Consider the following 23,128-nt stretch of genomic DNA (forward strand, 5'->3'; position numbering starts at 1 on the left):
GGTGCAGTATGGGTGAGCTTCAGGCCTAATGTATCTCCCTGCTCAGGGGTTTGGGCTAGCGATCCCATTCAGGGATTGCCTTTCATCCCCTGAAACTCTTGATACTGTCCTGCTGGTCAGCTATGTCTGGCACTTTGGCAATTAGGGTCTGTCACAGACCTTGCCGTTGTTGCTGATTATTCTTCCAAGCGTTGCTTGGGGTTTTTGCCCATTCTGCCTATTAGCCAAATATGGCCACACTTCTGCAGAGACATTCTATTCTTCGGATGTCAGTGGACTGCAGCTTCTTTCTGGGGAGTTCGAGCCCCAGTTGGTTGTCTTTTCAGTTGTCTTGTAACAACGAAGAAAAAACTGTTCTGTTTTCATCCAATAATCCTTCTCTTGTTTACATCTCTAGATTTCTTCCTATATCCCGGAGGTTCTAGACCTACTGTCATTGTCAGGGTTTACTGATGAGTATGTTTCTTGTTGGCACTCGCATCACTCCCCTGCCTTGGCGCCCCTGCTACGCATCAGGGTTTTCTGTCTCAGTCTTTTCTATGGTTTTCTCTTTGTACAACCAAACTCTTTTCCTGCCTAGACCCCTTTGTGGATCAGCTGCCTCACAAGCAAAAGAGAGAGGTAGTGCTTTCAGCACGATGTGGTTTCCTGCTTTGTCCTACTAGGAGAGCCAATAACTTGGGATTTACCCAAGTGCGAGAACTACAATTCTGCTTGTCCTCGGATAAAGCAGAGTTGCTTACCTGTAACAGGTGTTCTCCGAGGACAGCAGGATGTTAGTCCTCATGAAATCCACCAGACTCCCCTGGGAGTTAGTTTCTCCATGTATTAGCTATATTATGCACTGAGGGACTCCGCCTAGAGGGTAGGGTGATGACTACAGCTGCACATGCTCAATAGGTATTTTTGAAAGTTATATGTGTTTATTTATTTTGCTATACCGATGTTCAGGACAAAATGGTCATATCACACCGGTTTACATTGAACACAGGGTAAACAGCGAGATATAGGAAAGTTACAAAAAACAGGGAGATAAATACAGGATAACTTAATAAACAGATAGTTTCAAGAATCAAATAAATTAACGGCATAGAAATTAATAAATTAGTTAATTAATAAATAAACATAACTCAGGTATTTAACTATAATCGAGAGGCAGGTGGGGTCTAAGGGGTAAGGGAGGGGGGAGGCAGGTGTGACAGGGGGGGCTGGGGGGTATAGAGAGGGAAGGGTGGATGACTAATAAACAAGGATGGGGGAGGGGTGGAACGGCATGTTGAGCACAGGGAGATGAAGGGTAATGGAGGATGCATAGAGTTAGTGGATTTGTAGATTAGGGAAAGGCTTGTTTAAACAGCCAAGTCTTCAATTTTTATTTTTTTTTTTAAAAAGTGATCAGGCATTGTTCTTGGCGTAGCTCCGTAGGTAATGCGTTCCACTGAGAGGGACCAGCTGTAGAGAATGCGCTGGTCCCTCTCAGTGGAACGCATTACCTACGCATTACCATAGATTCTTTGAGATCAAAATTCCATGCCAGCTCCATCCGATGATGTCACCCATGGGTGAGGACTAACATCCTGCTGTCCTCGGAGTACACATGTTACAGGTAAGCAACACTACTTACTCATCTACCCAAAGTAATAGAGAACCAGTGCAGGAGGAATCTAGATGAGGTAGACTGGATGGACCAACTGGTTTTTATCTGCCATCATTTGCTACCAAACATTCTTACCTCTTTCCAAAAGACGAAGAGGGTGCCACTGATGATAATGGCAGCAGAAATAAGGATTTTCAGTATCAGCGATTTATTAAGAATTGCATCTTTAGCACTGCGGGGTGGCTGTTTGATGGCATCTTTATCGACTGGTTCAACTCCCAAACTGTGGAAAGAAACATCATCATCATCTTGTTTCTAAACCGCCTTTCTATCTTATGAGGATGCATTACAGAAAATGCGCAAGGGCTATTAGGAAGTCAACTTTCAAAAGCCATTTATGCAAGTATTTTTACCCGCATTGAGCGGTGGTGTCCCCGAGAGTGGGAAGGTAATAAACGCTCATAGGGTTTCAGGGTAAAAGTATCTGCAAAAAAAGGAAGTGCAAACTTCAGCAGGCACAAATTCCCTAGGCACTTTTCAAAAGGAAAATAATATGGGTACTTTTCTTGGTACGTCTATGGGCAAAAGTACCCAGTAAGAGAGAATTCAAGTGTCATTTCTGGAAATTCAGGAAAAACTCAAAATCCTGGCTTTGGGGTTTTTTTACCTTTGTGCCGGCGGTCCATCCATTATTATGTTGATCCATAAGATCTGCATAGCATTCAGTGGATTGGGCAGGTTAAATACCGTGGATAGAGTGATCAAGCTTAAAGCTGAAATACTCCTGCAAACAAGGAGAGAGATGCAGGCCATCACAGTTCTATACTGCACATCTGTCGAGGGCTTTAAAGCCTTTATGAAATCTATAAACATCTCTTACGTGCTTAGCTGAAACCGAACAAAGTTTTTTATATTGTAAAATATCCCCTTTCCTTCTTCAATGGCATTCCTAGAAAAGAAAACAAAATTTACATCAGCACAAAAATAAAAGATTATTATGGAAAGAGTGAAGGTTAATGATCTCAGTGTGTCTGTTTTATAAATATGGTTCTTTATTGCAAGAAAAAGTCTGTTTTACCAAACAACTGTGTGAGAAAAATTTGAAAGTGACTGTATAATCCCATCACCAGCTCTGCAGAAATCTCCCAGAAATAGACTCCTCTGTGCCCTTTAGACTTATTTTGATAGTGGAAAACTAGCTTGTGCCATTGTTTGAAACAGGACATAAGAACATGCCATACTGGGTCAGACCAAGGGTCCATCAAGCCCAGCATCCTGTTTCCAACAGTGGCCAATCCAGGCCATAAGAACCTGGCAAGTACCCAAAAACTAAGTCTATTCCATGTTACCGTTGCTAGTAATAGCAGTGGCTATTTTCTAAGTCAACTCAATTAATAGCAGGTAAGGGACTTCTCCTCCAAGAACTTATCCAATCCTTTTTTAAACACAGCTATACTAACTGCACTAACCACATCCTCTGGCAACAAATTCCAGAGTTTAATTGTGCATTGAGTGAAAAAGAACTTTCTCTGATTAGTTTTAAATGTGCCACATGCTAACTTCATGGAGTGCCCCCTAGTCTTTCTCTTATCTGAAAGAGTAAATAACCGATTCACATCTACCTGTTCTAGACCTCTCATGATTTTAAACACCTCTATCTTATCCCCCTCAGCCGTCTCTTCTACAAGCTGAAAAGTCCTAACCTCTTTAGTCTTTCCTCATAGGGGAACTGTTCCATCCCCTTTATCATTTTGGTCAACCTTCACTGTACCTTCTCCATCGCAACTATATCTTTTTCGAGGTGCGGCGACCAGAATTGTACACAGTATTCAAGGTGCGGTCTCACCATGGAGCGATACAGAGACATTATGACATTTTCCGTTTTATTCACTATTCCCTATCTAATAATTCCCAACATTCTGCTTGCTTTTTTGACTGCCGCAGCACACTGAGCCAATGATTTCAATGTGTTATCCACTATGACGCCTAGATCTTTCTTGGGTGGTAGCACCAAATATGCTTCACTTTTTTGACTGCCACAGCACACTGAGCCAAATATGGAACCTAACATTGTGTAACTATAACATGGGTTATTTTTTCCTATATGCATCACCTTGCACTTATCCACATTAAGTTTCATCTGCCATTTCGATGCCCAATTTTCCAGTCTCACAAGGTCTTCCTGCAATTTATCACATCAGCTTGTGATTTAATTCTCTGATCAATTTTGTATCATCTGCAAATTTGATTATCTCACTCATCGTATTTCTTTCCAGATCATTTATAAATATATTGAACAGTAAGGGTCCCAATACAGATCCCTGAAGCACTCCACTGCCCACTCCCTTCCACTGAGAAAATTGTCCATTTAGTCCTACTCTCTGTTTCCTGTCTTTTAGCCAGTTTGCAATCCACGAAAGGACATCGCCACCTATCCCATGACTTTTTACTTTTCCTAGAAGCCTCTCATGAGGAACTTTGTCAAACGCCTTCTGAAAATCCAAGTACACTACATCTACCAGTTCACCTTTATCCACATGTTTATTAACTCCTTCAAAAAAGTGAAGCAGATTTGTGAGGCAAGACTTGCTTTGGGTAAAGCCATGCTGACTTTGTTCCATTAAACCATGTCTTTCTATATGTTCTGTGATTTTGATGTTTAGAACACTTTCCACTATTTTTCCTGGCACTGAAGTCAGGCTAACCGGTCTGTAGTTTCCCGGATCGCCCCTGGAGCCCTTTTTAAATATTGGGGTTACATTAGTGGAAGGTATACTGATAGGGTTATCTTCGTAGTAGAATTTTTCATCTAATGATGAAATCATCACCATAATTTACACTTCAGTTGATTTCATAAAATGCGTAAGGCTAGAAGTTGCAGGTAGAATGAGATATAACGACAGCTATGGCACTGCAGAAAGAACAGTAATTAAATTAGATTAGAGAAGGGAACATCAGCACCAGCCAATCAATGGTTAGATTCAGCAGTCATTATCTGACAAACTTCCTGAACCCTACTGCTGAGATGACCTTTTTTTTTTAAATCCAATATTTTTGGCTGTTAAGATTTGCATGAATTACTTTTCCTGTGAGCATTAGTGCTTTTAGCTTGGGGCATCCGAGCTGGTATATGCTGGTATGAGATGATCTCATAATAAAATGCCCACTACTGCAGGCACTACATGTTAAATGATGATACAGTCCATCTACAAACATGTCCTCTTGTGCCAGGACTGCTACAGTATGGTGTGATTTCAAAAGGCCAAAGGACATTGTTCTCCCTCAGCTAAACAGAAAGGATTGTTCCCTCTCAATACCACACACGCACAAGACATGGTTTGCTCCCAGGACTAAACTTGAACAAGTAAAAGTGTATTTCTCACCTCTCCAACTCCTCCCCTAGTGCAATCTTCTCCTTCCCCGATGCCCCTGGCATGAGCCTCTCTCATACCACCCTGTGTAATCCTCTTTTCCTTGTACGTACCCAGATCAGTCCAGACAGTGGGGTTGAGCCTCCTGTCCAGCAGATGGAGCCAGAGAAAAACCACTCTCCATCCCTTCACACTTATGGGTTCCTCACACTCCACACTCTTTTCTTTCCCCTTCAGCATTATTCTCTCCCCCACCCCGCCCCTTCATCCTCAATCCCTCTCCTTCCCAGCAAAATAACAGCCATACTTCTCTCTTGCACTGCCTCCTCTACTGTCTTCATTACAAAATCTAAACGTATGGTGCTGGTGGGTCCTATGCGACCAAGAGGCCCCCACACATTCAGATTTCACACTGAGAGGCAGCAGATGCAAATGAGAAATGCAGGAGGAAAAGGGGAAAGGATCACTCCTGCTTGGGGATGTAAGAAGAGGCTGCTACTATGTTGGCACAGCAAGGACTTTGCTACAGCTATGCACAAAACCAGGAGAAGCCCTTGCTAATGTGCCAAGCTCAGAGCATTTAGCCCAGTTTGCCTTACACAATGGGACAGGCCCATTTTCTCCAGTCAAACCTTTTTTCTTTCATATTTTCAGAGGGCAATTTTCAAACTGCCCGCACTGGTACAAAAGTCTGCACTTTTTACTCATGGTCTTCGCACCAAATTTCAACGATAAAGTAATACGAAGAATTTCACTTTGAACATTGTCCTGGGCACAAAGTAAGAGCAGCCCCTTACATGTGTGTCTTTCTGTGGGTAGAATTTTACTTAAAGTACGTGCAGAGATAGGAAAATTAGTTTCTTACCTGATAATTTCCGTTCCTGTAGTACCTAGGATCAGTCCAGACTGCTGGGTTATGCCTTCCGTCCAGCAGATGGAGTCAGAGAAAAGCTGAAAAGCACCCCCTAGATATACCGGTGTGCCACCTGCGATCCCTCAGTATAAAGAATATCAAAGCAGAATGAATCATAGAAACATCCACTCCTGCTGAATAGTAAACTCCTTTAACTCAACCAATGACTAGATCAAGTAGGCCTAGTGCTCTGAAAACACAAACAAACTTGTCTCCCTATATGAAAATAGAAAACCCTGTATAACTTGCCTGAAACTACGCATCAACACGTATTCCGATACTCTGCAGCTGCAGGAACTGTAAGGAGACAAAGGAACAGAAAGAAATAAGAGCGGACTCTCCAGTAGCAAACAGACTTGGGCGGGCGTCTGGACTTATCCTAGGTACTACAGGAACGAAACTTATCAGGTAAGAAACTAATTTTCCTTTCCCTGTTCGTACCAGGATCAGTCCAGACTGCTGGGATGTACCCGAGCCGCCTTAAATGGGGTGGGACCCAGGGAGTCCCGCTCGAATCACAGTGCTACCAAAAAAATCCGCCGACGGATTACGGATATTTAACCGATAATGTCGAGCGAATGTGTGCAAGGACTTCCAAGTGGCTGCCCTGCAAATCTCTTGGGGAGACACAAACTGACTTTCAGCCCATGATGCTGCCTGAGAACGAAGAGAGTGAGCCTTAAGCCCATCCGGTACAGGCCGTCCACACCCAATGTATGCAGAAGCAATCGCGCTTTTCAACCAGCGGACGACAGTAGTCTTGGAAGCCTGAAGACCCTTCTTGGGGCCATTCCACAAAACAAATAGATGATCCGACCGTCGAAAATCATTAGTCACCTCCAAGTACCGCAGAAGTGCCCGACGGACATCCAAACGCCTCAGATCCCAACCTTGAGAAGAGCGGATATTCTCCTCAGAGAAGGCAGGCAATTCCACCGCCTGATTGACGTGGAAGGCCGAAACCACCTTAGGCAAGAAAGAAGGTACCGCGCGCAGGGACACCCCAGACTCAGATATACGCAAAAACAGCTCCCTGCACGACAATGCCTGAAGTTCCGAAACGCGACGTGCTGAAGAAATAGCCACTAGAAATACTGTCTTGAGAGTTAAATCCTTCAAAGTAGCTCTCTTGATAGGTTCAAATGGAGAAGCGCAGAGACCGCAGAGAACCAAATTCAAGCTCCAGGCTGGACATGGAGCCCTAACAGGGCGACGCAAATTCCTAACCCCGCGTAAAAAACAAGCAACGTCCAGGTGGCAGGCAAGAGAAGAACCATCAATCCTGCCCCTCAGACAGCCCAGGGCTGCTACCTGCACGCAAAGTGAAATGTAAGCTAAGCCCTTTTTCAAATCGTCCTGCAAAAACGCGAGAATATGCCCCAAAGAGGCCCTCCATGGCAACAGCTTTAACCTACTGCACCAGGCTTCAAAGACCTTCCAAACTCTAGCATAGGTGAAAGACGTCGAGGACTTGCGTGCCCTGAGAAGAGTAGAAATCACCGCTTCCGGGTAACCCTTCTTTCTCAGTTGTCTCCGCTCATAAGCCAAGCCGCTAGACAAAAGCGATCCGACAGATGGAAAGATACTGGGCCTTGATTCAGAAGATTCGGGAGATGACCGAGACGCAATGGACTGTCCACCGCCAGATTGACCAGATCCGCGAACCACGGCCTTCTTGGCCACTCCAGGGCCACTAGAATTACCAGACCCCGGTGAGATTCGTTGCGTCTTAACACCTTTCCCACTAGGGGCCACGGGGGAAACACATAAAGGAGGATGCGTGGAGGCCACAGAAGTACCAGCGCATCCACCCCTTCCGATCAGTGTTCCCTCCTTTGACTGAAGAAGCGAGCCGCTTTGGCGTTTCGCCGAGTCGCCATTAAATCCAAGCGCGGTGTCCCCCAACAGAGTTATGAGTTGCATCGCCTCGGCCGACAGTTCCCACTCTCCTGGATCCAGGTGTTGTCGACTGAGAAAATCTGCCTGAATATTGTCCACGCCTACGATGTGTGAGGCCGTGATGCGGGTCAGATTGCGTTCCGCCCAGGCCATTAAAGTTGCTTTGGCAGCCACCGGGCGACTTCCTGTGCCAACTTGCCTGTTTATAAACGCCACGGTGGTCGCGTTGTCTGATAGAATTCACACCGCCAGACGGTGCACCATAGGGAGGAGTTGATGCAAGGCCAGACGAACCGCCTGGGTCTCCAAGCGATTGATGGACCATGTGGCCTGCCGGGGGGACCATCATCCCTGCACTGCTTGGGACTGACAGACCGCCCCCCACCCGGAAAGACTGGCATCCGTCATAGCAATGATCCAAGGTGGAGGTTCCAAGTCCACCCCCTGAAGGAGATGGTCCGGTATTAACCACCAACTGAGACTGGACCGTGCCGGCTCCGGCAAGGGCAATAGCATGTTGTAGTCCTCTGACTTGGGATCCCAGCGGGAAAGCAGTGCCCCCTGCAAAGGGCGCATTTGAGCAAAGGCCCAAGGGACTATTTCCAGAGTAGAAGCCATATGCCCAAGTACCTGTAAATAATCCCAGGCCATAGGCCATGGCAGTTCCAACAGGTTCCGCACCTGAGCCATTAAATTGACCATTCGTTGTCGTGGAAGAAACAAACACTGCCCACCGAGGTATCGAATCGGGCTCTCAGAAACTCCAGGTGCTGAGATGGGGTTAGATGGCTCTTCGGGAAGTTGATCACCCAACCTAGCGCCTGTAGCTGCTCCACCACTGACTGAACCACTAGCTTGCACAGAGCTTCCGACTTGGCCCTTATGAGCCAATCGTAAAGATAGGGATGCACTAGTATCCCTTGGTAGCGAAGAGAAGCTGCGATCACCACCAATACTTTGGTGAAAATTCTGGGGGCTGTCGTCAAACCGAATGGGAGGGCGCAAAACTGATAATGGTCCCCCAGAACCATGAACCTCAGAAATCTCTGATGGTGCTCCTGGATTCCAATGTGGAGATACGCCTCGGTTAGATCCAAAGAAGCTAAAAGTTCTCCCTTGTGGACGGCCGCAATGACAGACCTCAGCGTCTCCATGCGAAAACGCGGAACGTGCAAAGCTCGATTGACCTGTTTCAAGTCCAAGATTGGTCGGAACGTTCCTTCCTTCTTTGGAACCACGAAGTAAATGGAATACCGACCGATCCGACGCTCAGCAGGCGGTACTGGGACCACCGCTCCCAGCGCCCGTAAACGGTCCAACGTCTGCGCAATAACTTGCTGCTTTGCCGGAGGGCCGCAAGGGGACACAAGAAACAGATCTCGGAGCGGCAAGCAAAATCCAAAACGTAACCGTGACTTATAAGGTCGAGGACCCACTGGTCCGATGTTATCTTGACCCATTTCTCCCGAAACAGGGACAGGCGACCCCCAATTAAAGGAATGGAGGAATGGGCCAGCGCTGCTTCGTTGTGCCGTTTTATTGGGGGTAAAGGCATGCGATGCCCCCGAACGTTGAGGCCGTCTGCCATGAAAGGAGTGCGTCCAAGCCTGTGACTGAGACGCCTGTTGTCTCTGTGCGGAGGAAACACCCCTCCCCGCACGGAACAGTCATTGACCACGAAAACGGCCTCTGAAATTCCCAAAAGTGCGAAACTGCTTGGGCTTGTCCTTGGGCAACTTGTAGACCTTATTGTCCCCCAAGTCCTTAATGAGCTGCTCCAGCTCATCTCCGAACAACCATTTCCCCTTAAAGGGGAAGGAACCTAATCGGGACTTGGAGGAAGCATCCGCAGACCAGTGTCTAAGCCATAGCAAGCGCCTTGCGGATACCGCCGAGGACATAGTGCGGGCGGAAGTCTGAAGGAGCTCATATAAGGCGTCTGCAGTATATGCGACCGCAGATTCCATGCGGTTTGCCTGCTCTGCCTCTTCAGGCGGTAGGTCCTGGGCCATAAGCAATTCCTGTCCCCAGCGAAGCATAGCCCTCTGCATGAGGCTGCTACAGACCGCGGCCCGGACACCTAATGCAGAAACTCCAAAAATGTGCTTCAACAAAACCTCCAGCTTCCTATCCTGGAGATCCTTAAGCACTGCTCCCCCCGTCACGGGAATAGTAGTATGTTTAATGACAGCTGTGACCGCCGAGTCCACTTTGGGTAGCTTGAGAAGATCTAATGACTCAGCCGGGAGGGGGTACAGCTTCTCCATAGCCCTGCTAACCCTTAATGAGACCTCTGGAAAATCCCATTCCCTAGATACTATCTGAAATAATTTTGGATAAAATGGGAAGGTCTGAGGGGGTCCCTTAATTCCTGCCAAAACAAAATCCCCCGGGGAAACATCTGTTTCCAGTGGGGGGGCCGGAATCTCAAGCTCTTTCAAGACCTGCGGGATTAAGGGATCCAGCTCGTCCTCACCAAACAAACGGAGGATCTGGGGGTCATCCCCTTCAACCGGGACATTTCCCTCTAAATCACCCCCTACATCCTGAATCAAGGGGTCTGGGAACAAGACAACTGGCTCTGCATCCCCCGAATTTACTGGCGGCCGAGGCAACGAACCCCTGCATTCCCAGCGCCTGCAGCTGACTTGGAGACTTTAGGGGGAGAGGGACCCGCATCCTCCCAGCCAGCCTCTGCCTCAAGGAAGGCTTGATGCATCAGCAGAACAAACCGCGAAGAAAATGGAACTTGCCTTTTTAAAGCTGTCTCCATGGGTCTGGGGGGGAGGGGGGGTTTATGCGCCGCGAAATCGCAATCTCGTTGTGGGCTGAGGGCCGGAGGAGAATCAGGAGGGAAATCCCCTCCGTCCAATGCTGCATCCTCGCTGCTTGGCATGGGCAAGATGGCTGCCGCTCCCTCTTCGAGTGGGGGCGGGGCCGGCCTCTGCCCGCGAGCTGACGGCACTCTCCGCGTTTCGCGCATCTCCCCACAGGCCGTGCAGGCCAACGCACTTGGCATAGCAGCCCGAAGCTGTGTGCAAAAACAGCAGAGCTGTGACTGAGGTAAAATAAAAATGCGCCGGGTAACCAGGCCACCCCCTCCGGAGTCCCGGGACCCTAGCGTGGCAGGCCGGGGCCAACGAAGCGATCAAACAGCCTGCCACCAACAGGACTTACTGTATGCTTTTTTGTATTTTTTTTTATAAAAGTAAAATCTGATCCCCGCTTCTTTCTTGTGATAGTTGAGCCCCCTTCAGAGGTGAAACACTCCTGGAATATACATACAGGGGGGAGAGTGACCGGGCCACCGGTGAATACGCCCCCTGGTCCCAAGGGATCATTATCTCTGGGAAATAGGCCTTAGGGCACTGCCCTGCCAAGCCTGCCAAGAATCAGAACTTCGCCCAGTGCATGTGAAAAGAAAGGACAGAAACCAAACCTATCCGCTGATCTAACTACCTTAAACCAAAAGAAATTGATCTAGTCAAAGGTCAGCAAAAAGTCAAACCTGAATAACCAAACTCAAATTTAGAAAAGATCAGGACCGCAGGTTATGCCTCTCAATCTGCTGGAGTCAGAGATATACTGAGGGATCGCAGGTGGCACACCAGTATATCTAGGGGGTGCTTTTCAGCTTTTCTCTGACTCCATCTGCTGGACGGGAGGCATAACCCAGCAGTCTGGACTGATCCTGGTACGTACAGGGAATTGAAAGTGCCACCTACGCATATACATTTTCCTCCCCTGGCCTAAACACACTTCCGGGAACCATCCCCCCCCCCTTACTATGGCTAAAAGTATGTGTGGTACATAAGAATATAGGAACATAAGAAATGCCATACTGGGTCAGACCAAGGGCCCATCAAGCCCAGCATCCTGTTTCCAACAGTGGCAAATCCAAGTCACAAATAGCGGGCAAGTACCCAAACATTAGATAGATCACAGGCTACTATTGCTTATTAATCACCATCATAGCAGTTTATGGATTTATCCTCTAATAACTTATCCAAACCTTTTTTAAACCCAGTTACACTAACTGCTGTACATTGTTGTAAGGGTGGACAATTGGTAGAACACTTTTCCCCCATGTAAACTGCTTTAAAAATTCCCCTCTGAATAGATATTCAAACGGTCACTATAAGGGTGTCTAAATGGATAGTCATGTTAGAATCTTATATTTTGTCTTTTGACTGTGCTGTATTTATATTTTAATTTGTATTTTATGTTTTGTAATTATTGAAATGTTATGTTTACATTATGTTTTTGTTAACTGATTGCATTTTATGTTTTAAACTGTACCCCATTTTTGCACCTATGGGAAGACACATAAAACTAAAGTCTGAATTTAGTCCTTTCAGGAAGCACAGTGATCATACATTCCTGCTTTATCTGCACAGATGGTCTTATGACACAAGTTTGATCACTGCACTCTAGGACTGATTCATAAGCAGAGAATGGGAGAAACCTTTCCTCTATATCGCTAATATATTTGATACATCTGGTATGTGTCTTGGTAGATGCGTCTTTTTATGAAAGACAGTTTCAAGTACTGCTTTCACCATTTATCACATCAGAAAGGATCTCAACTGGCCACCCGTATGCTGGGCTACCTTTAAAATATTTATGATGCTACTTACATGATAGTTGAGAAGTCATCATCCACCAGGATCATATCAGCAGCCTCTTTACTAACATCTGTTCCTGCCTGCCCCATGGCAACTCCAATATCGGCCGATTTTAGGGCCACGGCATCGTTGACACCATCTCCGGTCATCCCTACTATGGCGCCACCCTGCTGCAGAGCCTGCAGACCAAGAGAAGAAGGATGGGCCACAGTAATACATGCAGAACACATTCTATGCTAGTGTAAAGGTCCTTAAAAAATGAGAGGGAGGAAAAATGGCAAATGCACACTTATACCCACTCTCCCAACCTGTTTCCCACCCTACTCCATTGAGAACACTTTGCAGATAGACAACATGTGTTACACAGCAAAGGAAAATTGGTTCTTACCTGCTAATTTTCGTTCCTATAATACCACAGATAGTCCAGACAAGTAGGTTTTGCATCCCTACCAGCAAATGGAGGCAGAGAACAAAACTCTGAGGCACTGCTACTTATCCGAGAGTGCCACCTGCAGTCCTTCAGTACTGATCTGTACCCAAGCCAAAGAGTAGACTCCATCCTCTTTACCAGGGCAAACAGGTAACTCAGGGTTGGAACCCCCTGAACTGGAGCCTCCCATACTTCCAGAAAAAAAACACTTAATAATAGCTTAACTCAAAACTCATCAACTTATTCACAGTTTGTAAATTTTCTGCAATTAGTACCAGGACATTCAGTCTTTCGGCAGCAAAAGGGACGGGTCTCTGGACTGATCTGTGGTATTAAGGAATGAAAATTAGCAGGTAAGAACCAATTTTCCTTTCCTGTTCATTACCAGATCAGTCCAGACAAGTGGGATGTACCCAAGCGCCCCTAAACAGGGCGGGAACTTGAAAGACCCGCGCGCAGAACACTCACCAAATGTCGCATCTTCCTGCGCCCGAACATCCAAGCGGTAATGCTTGGTGAAAGTATGAAGTGAGGACCATACCACTGCCCTACATATTTCCTGAGGAGACACCAACTGACCCTCCACCCAGGAAGCTGCCTGCACCCTTGTATTATGTGCTTGCAGGCCTACCAGAACTTCACAACCTTTACAAATGTACGCAGAGCAAATGGTCTCCTTCAGCCAACGAGAGATTGTGGCTTTAGAGGATTTATCCCCTTCCTTTGCGCCCCCAAACACAAAGAGGTGATCCGACCACCGGAAACTGTTAGTGACCTTAAGATAATGCAACAGAGTCTGACGCACATCCAAAAGATGAAGCACCCTCTCCTGCGGGGACTCCCTAGACCACTCCAAAAAGTTCTACTGTCTGATTCTTATGAAAGGAGGAAGCCACCTTCGGTAAAAAGGAGGGGACCGTTTGCAGCATCACCCTGTTGTTAAAAAGATACAAAAAGGGTTGCAGCAAGATAGATTTTGGAGCTTCAGGCTCTATCTGGCTGAACATACTGCTATCAGAAAAACAGCCTTCAATGTCAGATCCTTCAACGACGCTCCCCTTAAGGGCTTAAAAGGAGCCGCAGAGAGCACGTGCAGCACCAACTTGAGGTTCCAGTCTGGACATAACTTCCGTACCGGAGCCGCATATGCTTGACTCCCTTCAGAAATTGCACAACATCCGGATAAGAGGCCAAAGACCTCCCCTGCCACTTGCCCCTAAGGCAGCCCAAGGCTGAAACCTGAATATGGACAACCCTTACTGCAAAAAGGCCAAGTTGTGAGGATCATCACAGTTAGGGGGTCCAGATGCTGTTGTAGACACCAAGACTCAAACACCTTCTAGACCCTGACGTATTCCATAGAGGTAGGTGGCCTTCTAACCTGGAACAATGTGGAAATGACTGGTTCCGAATATCCTCTCAGATGCAACCTCCGCCTCTCAAAAGCCAAGCCGTGAGACAAAAGCAATCCTCCCAATCCGAAAATATGGGTCCTTGTCGAAGTAACCCTGGCAGGTGAGCCAACCTGCCAGGGTTACTGAGGGGTCCATCTATCATGAGATACACCAGATTCGCGAACCAGAGCCAAAGCAGCCACTCCAGTACCACCTTCCCTGGATGCGCCTTTATATGCCACAAGACTCGACTGATGAGTGGCTAAGGAGGAAACACCTGCAGAAGGACTCCCCAAACAGCCAAGGGCACATTAGAGCATCCAGCCCCTCCGCCCTGGCTTCTCTTCTGCTACTGAAAAATTTGCCATCTTTGCATTGGCCCTCATTGCCATGAGATCCAACTGGGAAATGCCCTACCTGGCACACACCCAACCCCAGGCCTCCGGGGATAACTCCCATTCCCCAGGGTCTAGCTGCTGTCTGCTGTGGAAGTCCGCTTGAAAATTTTCTACTCCTGCAATGTGAGACGCCGCTACTCCCTTGAGGTGATATTCTGCCCAAACAGACAACTGCTGAGCCTCCAGAGCAACCCTGTGACTCTTCATCCCCCCTTGACAATTGATGTACGCCACAGTCGTTGCATTGTCTGAGAAAATTCCCACCATCCGGCCCTTGACCCTAGAAATGCCTCCAGGGCCTTGTGAACCACTCTTTGTCTTCAGGTGATTGATAGACCAGGCAGCCTCCGCTATTAACTAAACATCTTGAGCAGACCAACCCTGAAACTGCCCTCCAACACTTGAGGCTGTGGTCACTACCACCCAATCCTGGGCTTCCAGATCCACTCCCTTCTCCAAGTTGTGGCATGACAGCCACCACGAGAGACTAGACCTGGATTTTCCTAGAAGAGGTAAAAGTAGGTGATACTTCTCTGACAAAAGATTCCATCTGAACAAGAGCATCTTCTGCAAAGGCCGCATGTGAGCAAAGGCCTACGGAACCAAATCCAACATGGAAGCCATGAAGCCCAGGACATGCAAGTAATCCCAGACCTTTGGCATGGCAGAAGGAGCAGGCGCGTCACCTGCGCCTGCAACTTCAACACTCTGTCTATGGTCAGGAACACCCTGTCTTTCTGGGTTTCAAATCATGCTCCCAGATACTCCAGCGACTGGGTCGGCACCAGATGACTCTGCCGCATTAATCACCCAACCAAGTGAACTCAATCTGTTTATCAGTCGCTAGATGGATTGACCGCACTCCTCCTTCTTTGCCCGAATGAGCCAATCGTCCAGATAGAGATGGACCAAAATCCTCTCTTGCCTCAAGACTGCCGCCACCAACACCATCACTTTTGTGAAGGTTTGGTGTGCCTTGGTCAAGGCGAAGGGGAGAGCCCGAAACTGTAAATGCTGACCCAGCACCATGAACCGTAGAAACTTCTGATGGTCCCTTCAAATGGAAATATGGAGGTAGGCCTCTATCAAGTCCAATGATGCCAAGAACTCTCCTCTGTGGACAGCTGCTATAACTGTGCGAAATGTCTCCATTCAAAAACGTGGAACCCATAAGGCTACATATTCACCTTTTGCAAATCTAGAATGGGCCAGAAGGTGCCCTCCTTTTTTGGGGACCAAAAAATGAATGGAGTATCCAACTCTTCCCCCCCCCCCCCCCCCGTCTCTGCTCAGACAGCGGGATTGGAATTATTGAATTTAACTTTTGTAACCTCTACAGAGTCCCTTTTACTGCTTCCCATTTGCTTTGAGACTAGCAGTGGGACTCTAGAAAGGCCTCCCTGGGAGGGCACGAAAATTCTAATGTGTAGCTGTCATTTACCACCTCTGGGTCCCACTGATCCGTGGTAATGTTGGTTCATTCCTCGTAAAAGCGGGATAACCTGCTCCCTACCACTTCCATGGAGGGATGGGCATGCCTGGCTTCATTATGCTTTCCTCCTCTGGTCCCCTGACTGGTGACATCGCTGGAGGATCTGCAGGCACCCTGAAAAAGCTTCTGTCTACCCAAAGATTGATTCGGCCCGGAAGCTGAGGAACTCTTGCCTGAATGGAACCATCATGAATCCCAAAAACGAGACTGGGGAGGGGAAAACCTTTTTGCCACTCCTCTTATCTTCAAGCAACTTATTCCCTTTTGACTCCCCCAAGTCTTCATCAACCGATCCAAATCCTCCCCAAACAAGAGCTTCCCTTTAAAGGGGAGATTACACAACTGAGACTTGGACCACATGTCGGCTGACCAATTGCGCAACCATAATAGTCTGCGGGCCACCACCACCGAAACCATGCTGCTGGCAGAGGTACGCACCAAGCCATTCCAACTTCCAGCTGCGTAGACTGCATGGTGCTGAATGCCCTGGCTGAGGCCTGTTTCAGAGCTTTCTGAATCCAGCACAAACAGGCTTTCTGCATCATACTGCCACAAATTGCTGCCCTCAGGCTCAAGGCAGAAACCTCAAACATCCGTTTTAACTGAATCTCAAATTTACGGTCCTGTGTATCCTTCCAACTGGCTGAACCCACCATTGGAATTTTTGTCTTTTTGGTAACAGCAGACTCCGCTGCATCCACTTTTGGAACCCTTAGGAGATCCCGGGTCTCTTCCATCAACGGGTACAGCTTCGCCATTGCCTACCAACTTTCAAGCCTGCCTCCAGGAAATCCCATTCTCAGTTTACCAGCTTTCGAATTTTCTTGGCAGTGGGAAGGCACTAGAGGGACCAAGCAGGCCATCCAGGATCAGATTTACCCTTTCATTATCAGGACTCCTCCAGAGCAATCTTAATCCCTAGCTCTTCCAAAATGTGGGGAATAAGGGGACGCAACTCCTCCTTCTTAAACAGGCAGACCCACCCTAGGGTCATCCCTCTCCATCATTGGTATCTCAACCGGATATGGGACCTTTTTTTTTCATTTTTATTGAAATTTTTGCATAAATAACAATACATAATAATGCAATGAACAACTATGAGGTCTGACAATTAAGTTCATGAACTTGCCACCGCACGCTTACGTTGACAGCACTGTACAAACAGCTTGGTAAAGTTTCATAACCTTGATATATCAGTGTCTCACAGCTGTGTTCGTGTCAACGTGTGGCGCTATCTTGAGTTTCTTTCATTATTGTTGCATGTTTTTGTGTGCCGTCGCGAAAATGTTGGAGCTTGAATTAGAGCAATGAACAAACATTACATTTCTTGTTAAATTTGGCAAGAATGGAATCAGGGACATGTTAGTTCAAGTTTATGGGGATAATGCCATGAAGAAAACGGTAGTGTACAAATGGATTAAACGTTTTTCTGAGGGGAGAGAAAGCATCATTGATGAAGAGAGGACAGGGCAGCCAATAACGAGCAGAACTGACGAAAACATTGCAAAAATGTGTCAAATTGTTCGTCAAAATCATCGGCTGACTTTGAGAAACATAGCAGACCAAGTAAACATCGATAGAGAAACAGGAAAATCTTAACCGAAAATCTTGGAATGAGAAAGGTGTGTGCAAAAATGGTTCTAAAGGAGCTCACTGAAGTTTGCCAAGACTTTTGGAGACGCAAGACGATGTTTTGGGCCGTGTTATCACTGGTGATGAAACAAAGTGTCAAAGTGCACAATGGAAGTCAGCTAATTCTCCATGACCAAAATAGTTCACAGTCAGTCCAAATCAAGAGTCAAAGCGATGTTGCTAACCTTTTTTGATATCAGTGGGATTATTCATTATGAATTTGTACCAACTGGGCAAACAGTTAACCAAGTTTACTATTTGGAAGTGCTGAAAAGGCTGTGAAAAACTTAAGACGAAAAAGACCTGAATTTTTCGTCAACTTATGGCTCTTGCATCACGACAATACACCAGCTCACACGGCACTGTCTGTGAGGGAGTTTTTAGCTAGTAAATAAATAACTGTATCGGAACACCCTCCCTACTCACCTGATCTGGCCCCCAATGACTTTCTTTATCCAAAGATAAAGGAAATATTGAAAGGAAGACATTTTGATGACATTCAAGACATCAAGGGTAATACGACAACAGCTCTGATGGCAATTCCAGAAAAAGACTTCCAAAATTGCTTTGAAGGGTGGACTAGGCATTGACATCAGTGCATAGCTTCCTGAGGAGAGTACTTTGAAGGTGACCATAGTGATATTCATCAATGAGGTATGTAGCACTTTTTCTAGGATGAGTTCATGAACTTAATTATCAGACCTCGTATATAGAAGTTTAAACAAGAAGTAACTGACTACTTAGCACTTCTTAAACTAACCCCTCCCTCCCCTTTCCCAGAACCAGATGCAAAAATGGCTTTGACGTCCAAGATAAGCAATCAAAAAAGAAAAATGAGGCAATAAAGAGCAAGCTGTGCGAGGTCTATAATTCCTTTGGTGCAGGTAGAGAACAAAGGATTTTTTTTAGATAGGGTGTCTTAGAGACAGGGATTGTTGAAGCTCAACTGTGTGTCTGGGAATGTGAGAGGCTACAGTGTGTAATCAAAGTTGGGAGATGAGAGTTTTGGTCTCAGGTAGTATAAAGTTCATGAAGGGTTGCCAAAGGGACCGTATAACTCCTTGGTTTTTTTGCAAGAGGAGGATTTAACCAACATAACTTCCATAGTAAGCAATTTTATCATCTTAGTTTCCCAGACCATTTGAGAGAGGGGAGATGAGCCAATCCAACTTACTAGAATTGTCTGTTTTGCAGTGAGGCTGGTTCTATCAAGACATAATTTAGAGTGTTTGATCAGAGGCTGGGAAATAGATGTGAGGCAGTCAAACAATCAAAAATGTAGCTCTAGAGGAAGAGGGACTTGTAGAATATTAGAACGTCTACACTATTGCATCCCAAAATTGGTGAATTAGCCCACAAGACCAAAAGCTATGCAGGTAATCATTAATTGTCTCCTTACATTTTTTGCAAATTGGGGATGAACAGAGCTTGTATTTAAAAGCAGCAGCGCTAAAGGGAAAATTCAGCCTGTAGGCGCTGACCAAAAAGAAGAGGTTGCACATGTGGCCTGCACGCCAAGCTGCACAGCCATGCCAATCCAATCGGCATGCGGCAAACCTCCTCCAAATACCAGGATCTTCCAACAGTAGGAAAAAGGGCAGGCTCCTAACTCGCTCCCTCCTGCTGGCACAGACAACTCCACCGCCGAAAGTGCCCCTGCTGAGTCGAACCGCTGAGTCTGAAGCTCCTGGCTCCACTTAATCTTCCTCTCTTCTTTTTTTTTTTTTAACTTAATATAAACTAAAAATAAACAAACAGGATTACTTTTCTGTCTGGGGACGATGCCTTGAGGGAGGAGACGTTGGAGGCAAGGAGGAAGCCAGTCTCCTGGCTATCAAGGCCTCCGGAAGCAGCGGGCTACAGCCAGACAGGGGTTTCCAAACTCTCCGGTCGCATGGCTCCACATGAGGGATGGTCCCCAAAGATATCTTAACGCCTCAAGGGAGCCTCAGTCCAATCTCTGACTTTCTGCTAACTCCAAATTCTCTTTTTTTGTTTTTGTCAGACTGCAGGTTTGCATCTCTACCATCTGCTGGAGACTGAGAAATACTGAGGGACTGCAGGTGGCACTCGAGGTTATGTAGCAGTGCCTCAAAGTTTTGTCCTCTGCCTCCATCTGCTGATAGGGATGCAAAACCCACTTGACTGATCTGGGTGTGGACAGGAAATGCACTTTTACCTGCAGGGATGCTGGACAGCATTCAAACCAAAATACCATGCACCGAACAATTTATTTACTAGGATATTATTGCTCAATTGATCCCTACTCCAAAAATATCCCTATTAACCGGATACTTATACCAATTTATTTATTGTTTTTCTATTTGTTACTCACTATCGGGAAAAATGACTCCCTTTTATGTGGTATTACAAATCAATTTAATGTATTATTTATTCAAAATACCAAAAACGTTTTTAAGGAAAGGGTGGAAAGTTTCATATATTTTTCAACATCATTACCACCGTGTAAGTACTGCTTTTAATCATTAACGATCCACCTCCTTCCTGATGTTTTGGATTATTTTTATAAGACGTGTGCCAAAATGATTTATTTTAAAAGGTTTTGCAACTATTTGTTCAACAGACAACATTCAAAAGCATGGTTTACATGTATATTCACATTTTTACTGTATTTCTTCTTTAGTTAGGATTCCTATAGGACAATTTTAGATGGAATAACTAAGATACATACCAAGGAAACTAAATCAATCATTAAATGGCTCAAAAGAACAGCATAAACATGATCTTTTGACCATGATTGATACACAAATCTAGAAAAATGTATTTTAAATATTTTTTTCAGCATTTTTCAGTTTTTAATTTTTACAAAAAATGTAAAGAAATAATGAATTGTGACTTTGAAAATTTACTTTAAGAGCATACGGGTTTGCAATAAACATACTGTTTGGAACAACTGTGTAAGTTTAATTTGTAATCTACACAAATCTGACTTTAGGGGATCGAATACTTTTGCAAGCTACTATATAGAGTCCCGTGCATATCTTTATCCCTTCATATAGGTTCCACTAATATTTCTGGGTCCTGTATTGACTCTGTCTCAATGATTTTTCTGTATCCTATGTAGTATCTGTTACACTTCTGCTATGTCCTGTATTATCTCTGACTCTACTGCAAGTGATTTATTGTTTTATTACAAGCACTCTGTACATATTTTGCTATGTTTTATGTTGGTATTTATACATGCTATAAATGCATAACACTAAAGAAAGTTTAGAAGTGGTGTGAATGAGGAATGATTGACTAGGACAATTGACCAATATGTGTGTGCGTTATTGTGCCAGTTTTATCTTTTGAATAATTTTGATATTCTATGTCATTATGTAATAAAGCTTGCAACATTAAGCATCTTTCAAATCCTTTAAAACATTAGTTGTGTTACTTACCCTATTTTAGGGTTCTCACAGGACAAGCAGGATGGTAGTCCTCACATATGGGTGACATCAGTGGATGGAGCCCTGTTACAGAAAACTTTTCTGTCAAAGTTTCTATAAAGCTTTGACTGTCACTGGCACACTGAGTGCACTGAGCATGCTCAGCCTGCAATTATCCCTGTGACCACAGGTGTCTCCCCTCAGTCTTCTTTTTTCCGCTCTGCAGTAAGCATAGCGGTTAGGAGCTCTGTGAGAAATTATCAAAATTTTTCCTCACGGAAACACAAACTTTTACTTCATAAACGCTTTTTCCCTGCATGGGTCTCCCTTTGCGTACATTTAATCGACGCTCAGTGAGTACTATGCCCTGTTTTTCAGTCGGTTCCTGTCACCTCACTACGGTTTCCCCAGTCTACCAACCGAATTGCAGCCTTCCCTCTCCCTATGTTTTCACAGTTAGCCCCACATAGCCTGCGAGTGTCCTCCTGTGACCCTCTGCCTGGTTATTAGCGCTAGTGGGATAGGGACTTCCACGGTTACCGTTGCCGCCAGGGCCTCTGTCGAATTCATACCTCGGTACCTTTGTGCAGTCGATGCCCCCATCCAGGCCATCCTGCCTTTTTCAATGCCATCGACACCCCTCCCCCCACAGTCCGTCGATGCCATCGATCCATGGCGCTGATTTTTCCATCGATGCCCAGGTGGATGCCATCGATGCATGTCTTGGTGTGGTCGCTGCCATCGATGCCCTGATCAGTTCCATCGATGCCGTCGGCGCCCGTCTCCATCCATCGATGCTGTCGACGCCCACGTCATTTCCATCGGTGTCCTCGTCGTTCCTATTGATGCGGCCATCGATTCCGTCTATGCCGGTATCAATTTCCTGATGCCATCGATGTCTATTTGATTCTTCGATGCCACATCGTTTCCATGGATACCTACGCCGATGCCATCGGTGCCTCCGTCACTTATCATTGCTCTGCCCGGGCCATAGACGTTTTTTCATCTATATTTTTGACGATACTCTCGAGGCCGCTTCTATGCCGCCATCGATACAGTCAATACTGACATAGCACCTACTTGCAATGCCCTCGCCTAAACACAATGCTCCATGCTTTGGGTTCTTAACTAAAGCCCCGTATCACCCTATGACACTACATAGTGCCAGGACTAGTGCAGGCATGCTGACAGTCAGTCATCATTCGCCATCCAAGACAGCGAGGGCATCCACCTCTGCACTGGGGAAAGACCGGGCCAAGCACTGTGGCACTTGTTGTCACCAGCACAGTGACCGTCCACCACCGACGCCATCCAAGACATCGGTGCTATCCTACTCGGTGCTGGAGAATGCCTAGGCCGAGCAACATCACTACTGCCACCGCCACTGTTCTATACAGTGCTGGCAGTCCTCGGTGCTCCAGAATGACCGGACCGAGTTCTGAGGAATTCTGCACTGGTGTCACAATACATCGAGCCGCTGCAAAGAGGGCCAGGTTCATGAGTCATAATGGCTCCCCTGTACCCGAGGCGTTCCCCACCGACACCGGTGCGGGGTTCTGACCCTCCACAAATTACTGTGGTAGCATCAGACACGCTCAATCTGTCTCCTCTATACCTGCGCTACCATACCAGGTTACAGAGTTGAGTCGGATGTTTACGTCCTTCAGGCTGTCCCTCGATGGCTCCTGAAATCCACAGAGCCTGCGATCTTCACCGGCTCATCCTTCTGCGATCCACGACGGATGGAGAGTACTCTAATCCCGCTTCAGCGACAATCCCATTGAGACCTGTTCTCTAAATTGGGCCATACGGTTCGAAAGGTTCTAGGTCATCTTGTCTTCCAAGAACCGTATTAGTGTCACATATCTCTATTGCCAGCTGTGTCGGACACAATACCAAAAGAACCTCTCTACCAATCATTTGGGATTGCATCAGGATATCCTCCAGTTGTCAGCAACGGGACTCTGTACTGATTAATACTCTGG

The 23,128-nt window shown here is 46.2% G+C and overlaps 1 protein-coding gene across 2 annotated transcripts in view; it reads right to left on the minus strand.

Annotated features, from left to right (window-relative positions):
• The window catches only part of ATP2C2 (ATPase secretory pathway Ca2+ transporting 2), a 238,739-nt gene that overhangs the window by 24,847 nt on the left and 190,764 nt on the right, over positions 1–23,128 (minus strand). For both annotated transcript variants that reach the window (XM_029608098.1, XM_029608099.1), the window contains exons 21-24: positions 12,418–12,584; positions 2,478–2,546; positions 2,265–2,381; positions 1,733–1,880 (exon numbers count right to left, since the gene is read on the minus strand). In XM_029608098.1, the coding sequence (XP_029463958.1) occupies positions 1,733–1,880; positions 2,265–2,381; positions 2,478–2,546; positions 12,418–12,584 (501 nt within the window). The remainder of the gene's footprint in view (positions 1–1,732; positions 1,881–2,264; positions 2,382–2,477; positions 2,547–12,417; positions 12,585–23,128) is intronic.

Source organism: Rhinatrema bivittatum, chromosome 7 (assembly GCF_901001135.1).
Source record: "Rhinatrema bivittatum chromosome 7, aRhiBiv1.1, whole genome shotgun sequence".
Taxonomy (NCBI): domain Eukaryota; kingdom Metazoa; phylum Chordata; class Amphibia; order Gymnophiona; family Rhinatrematidae; genus Rhinatrema; species Rhinatrema bivittatum.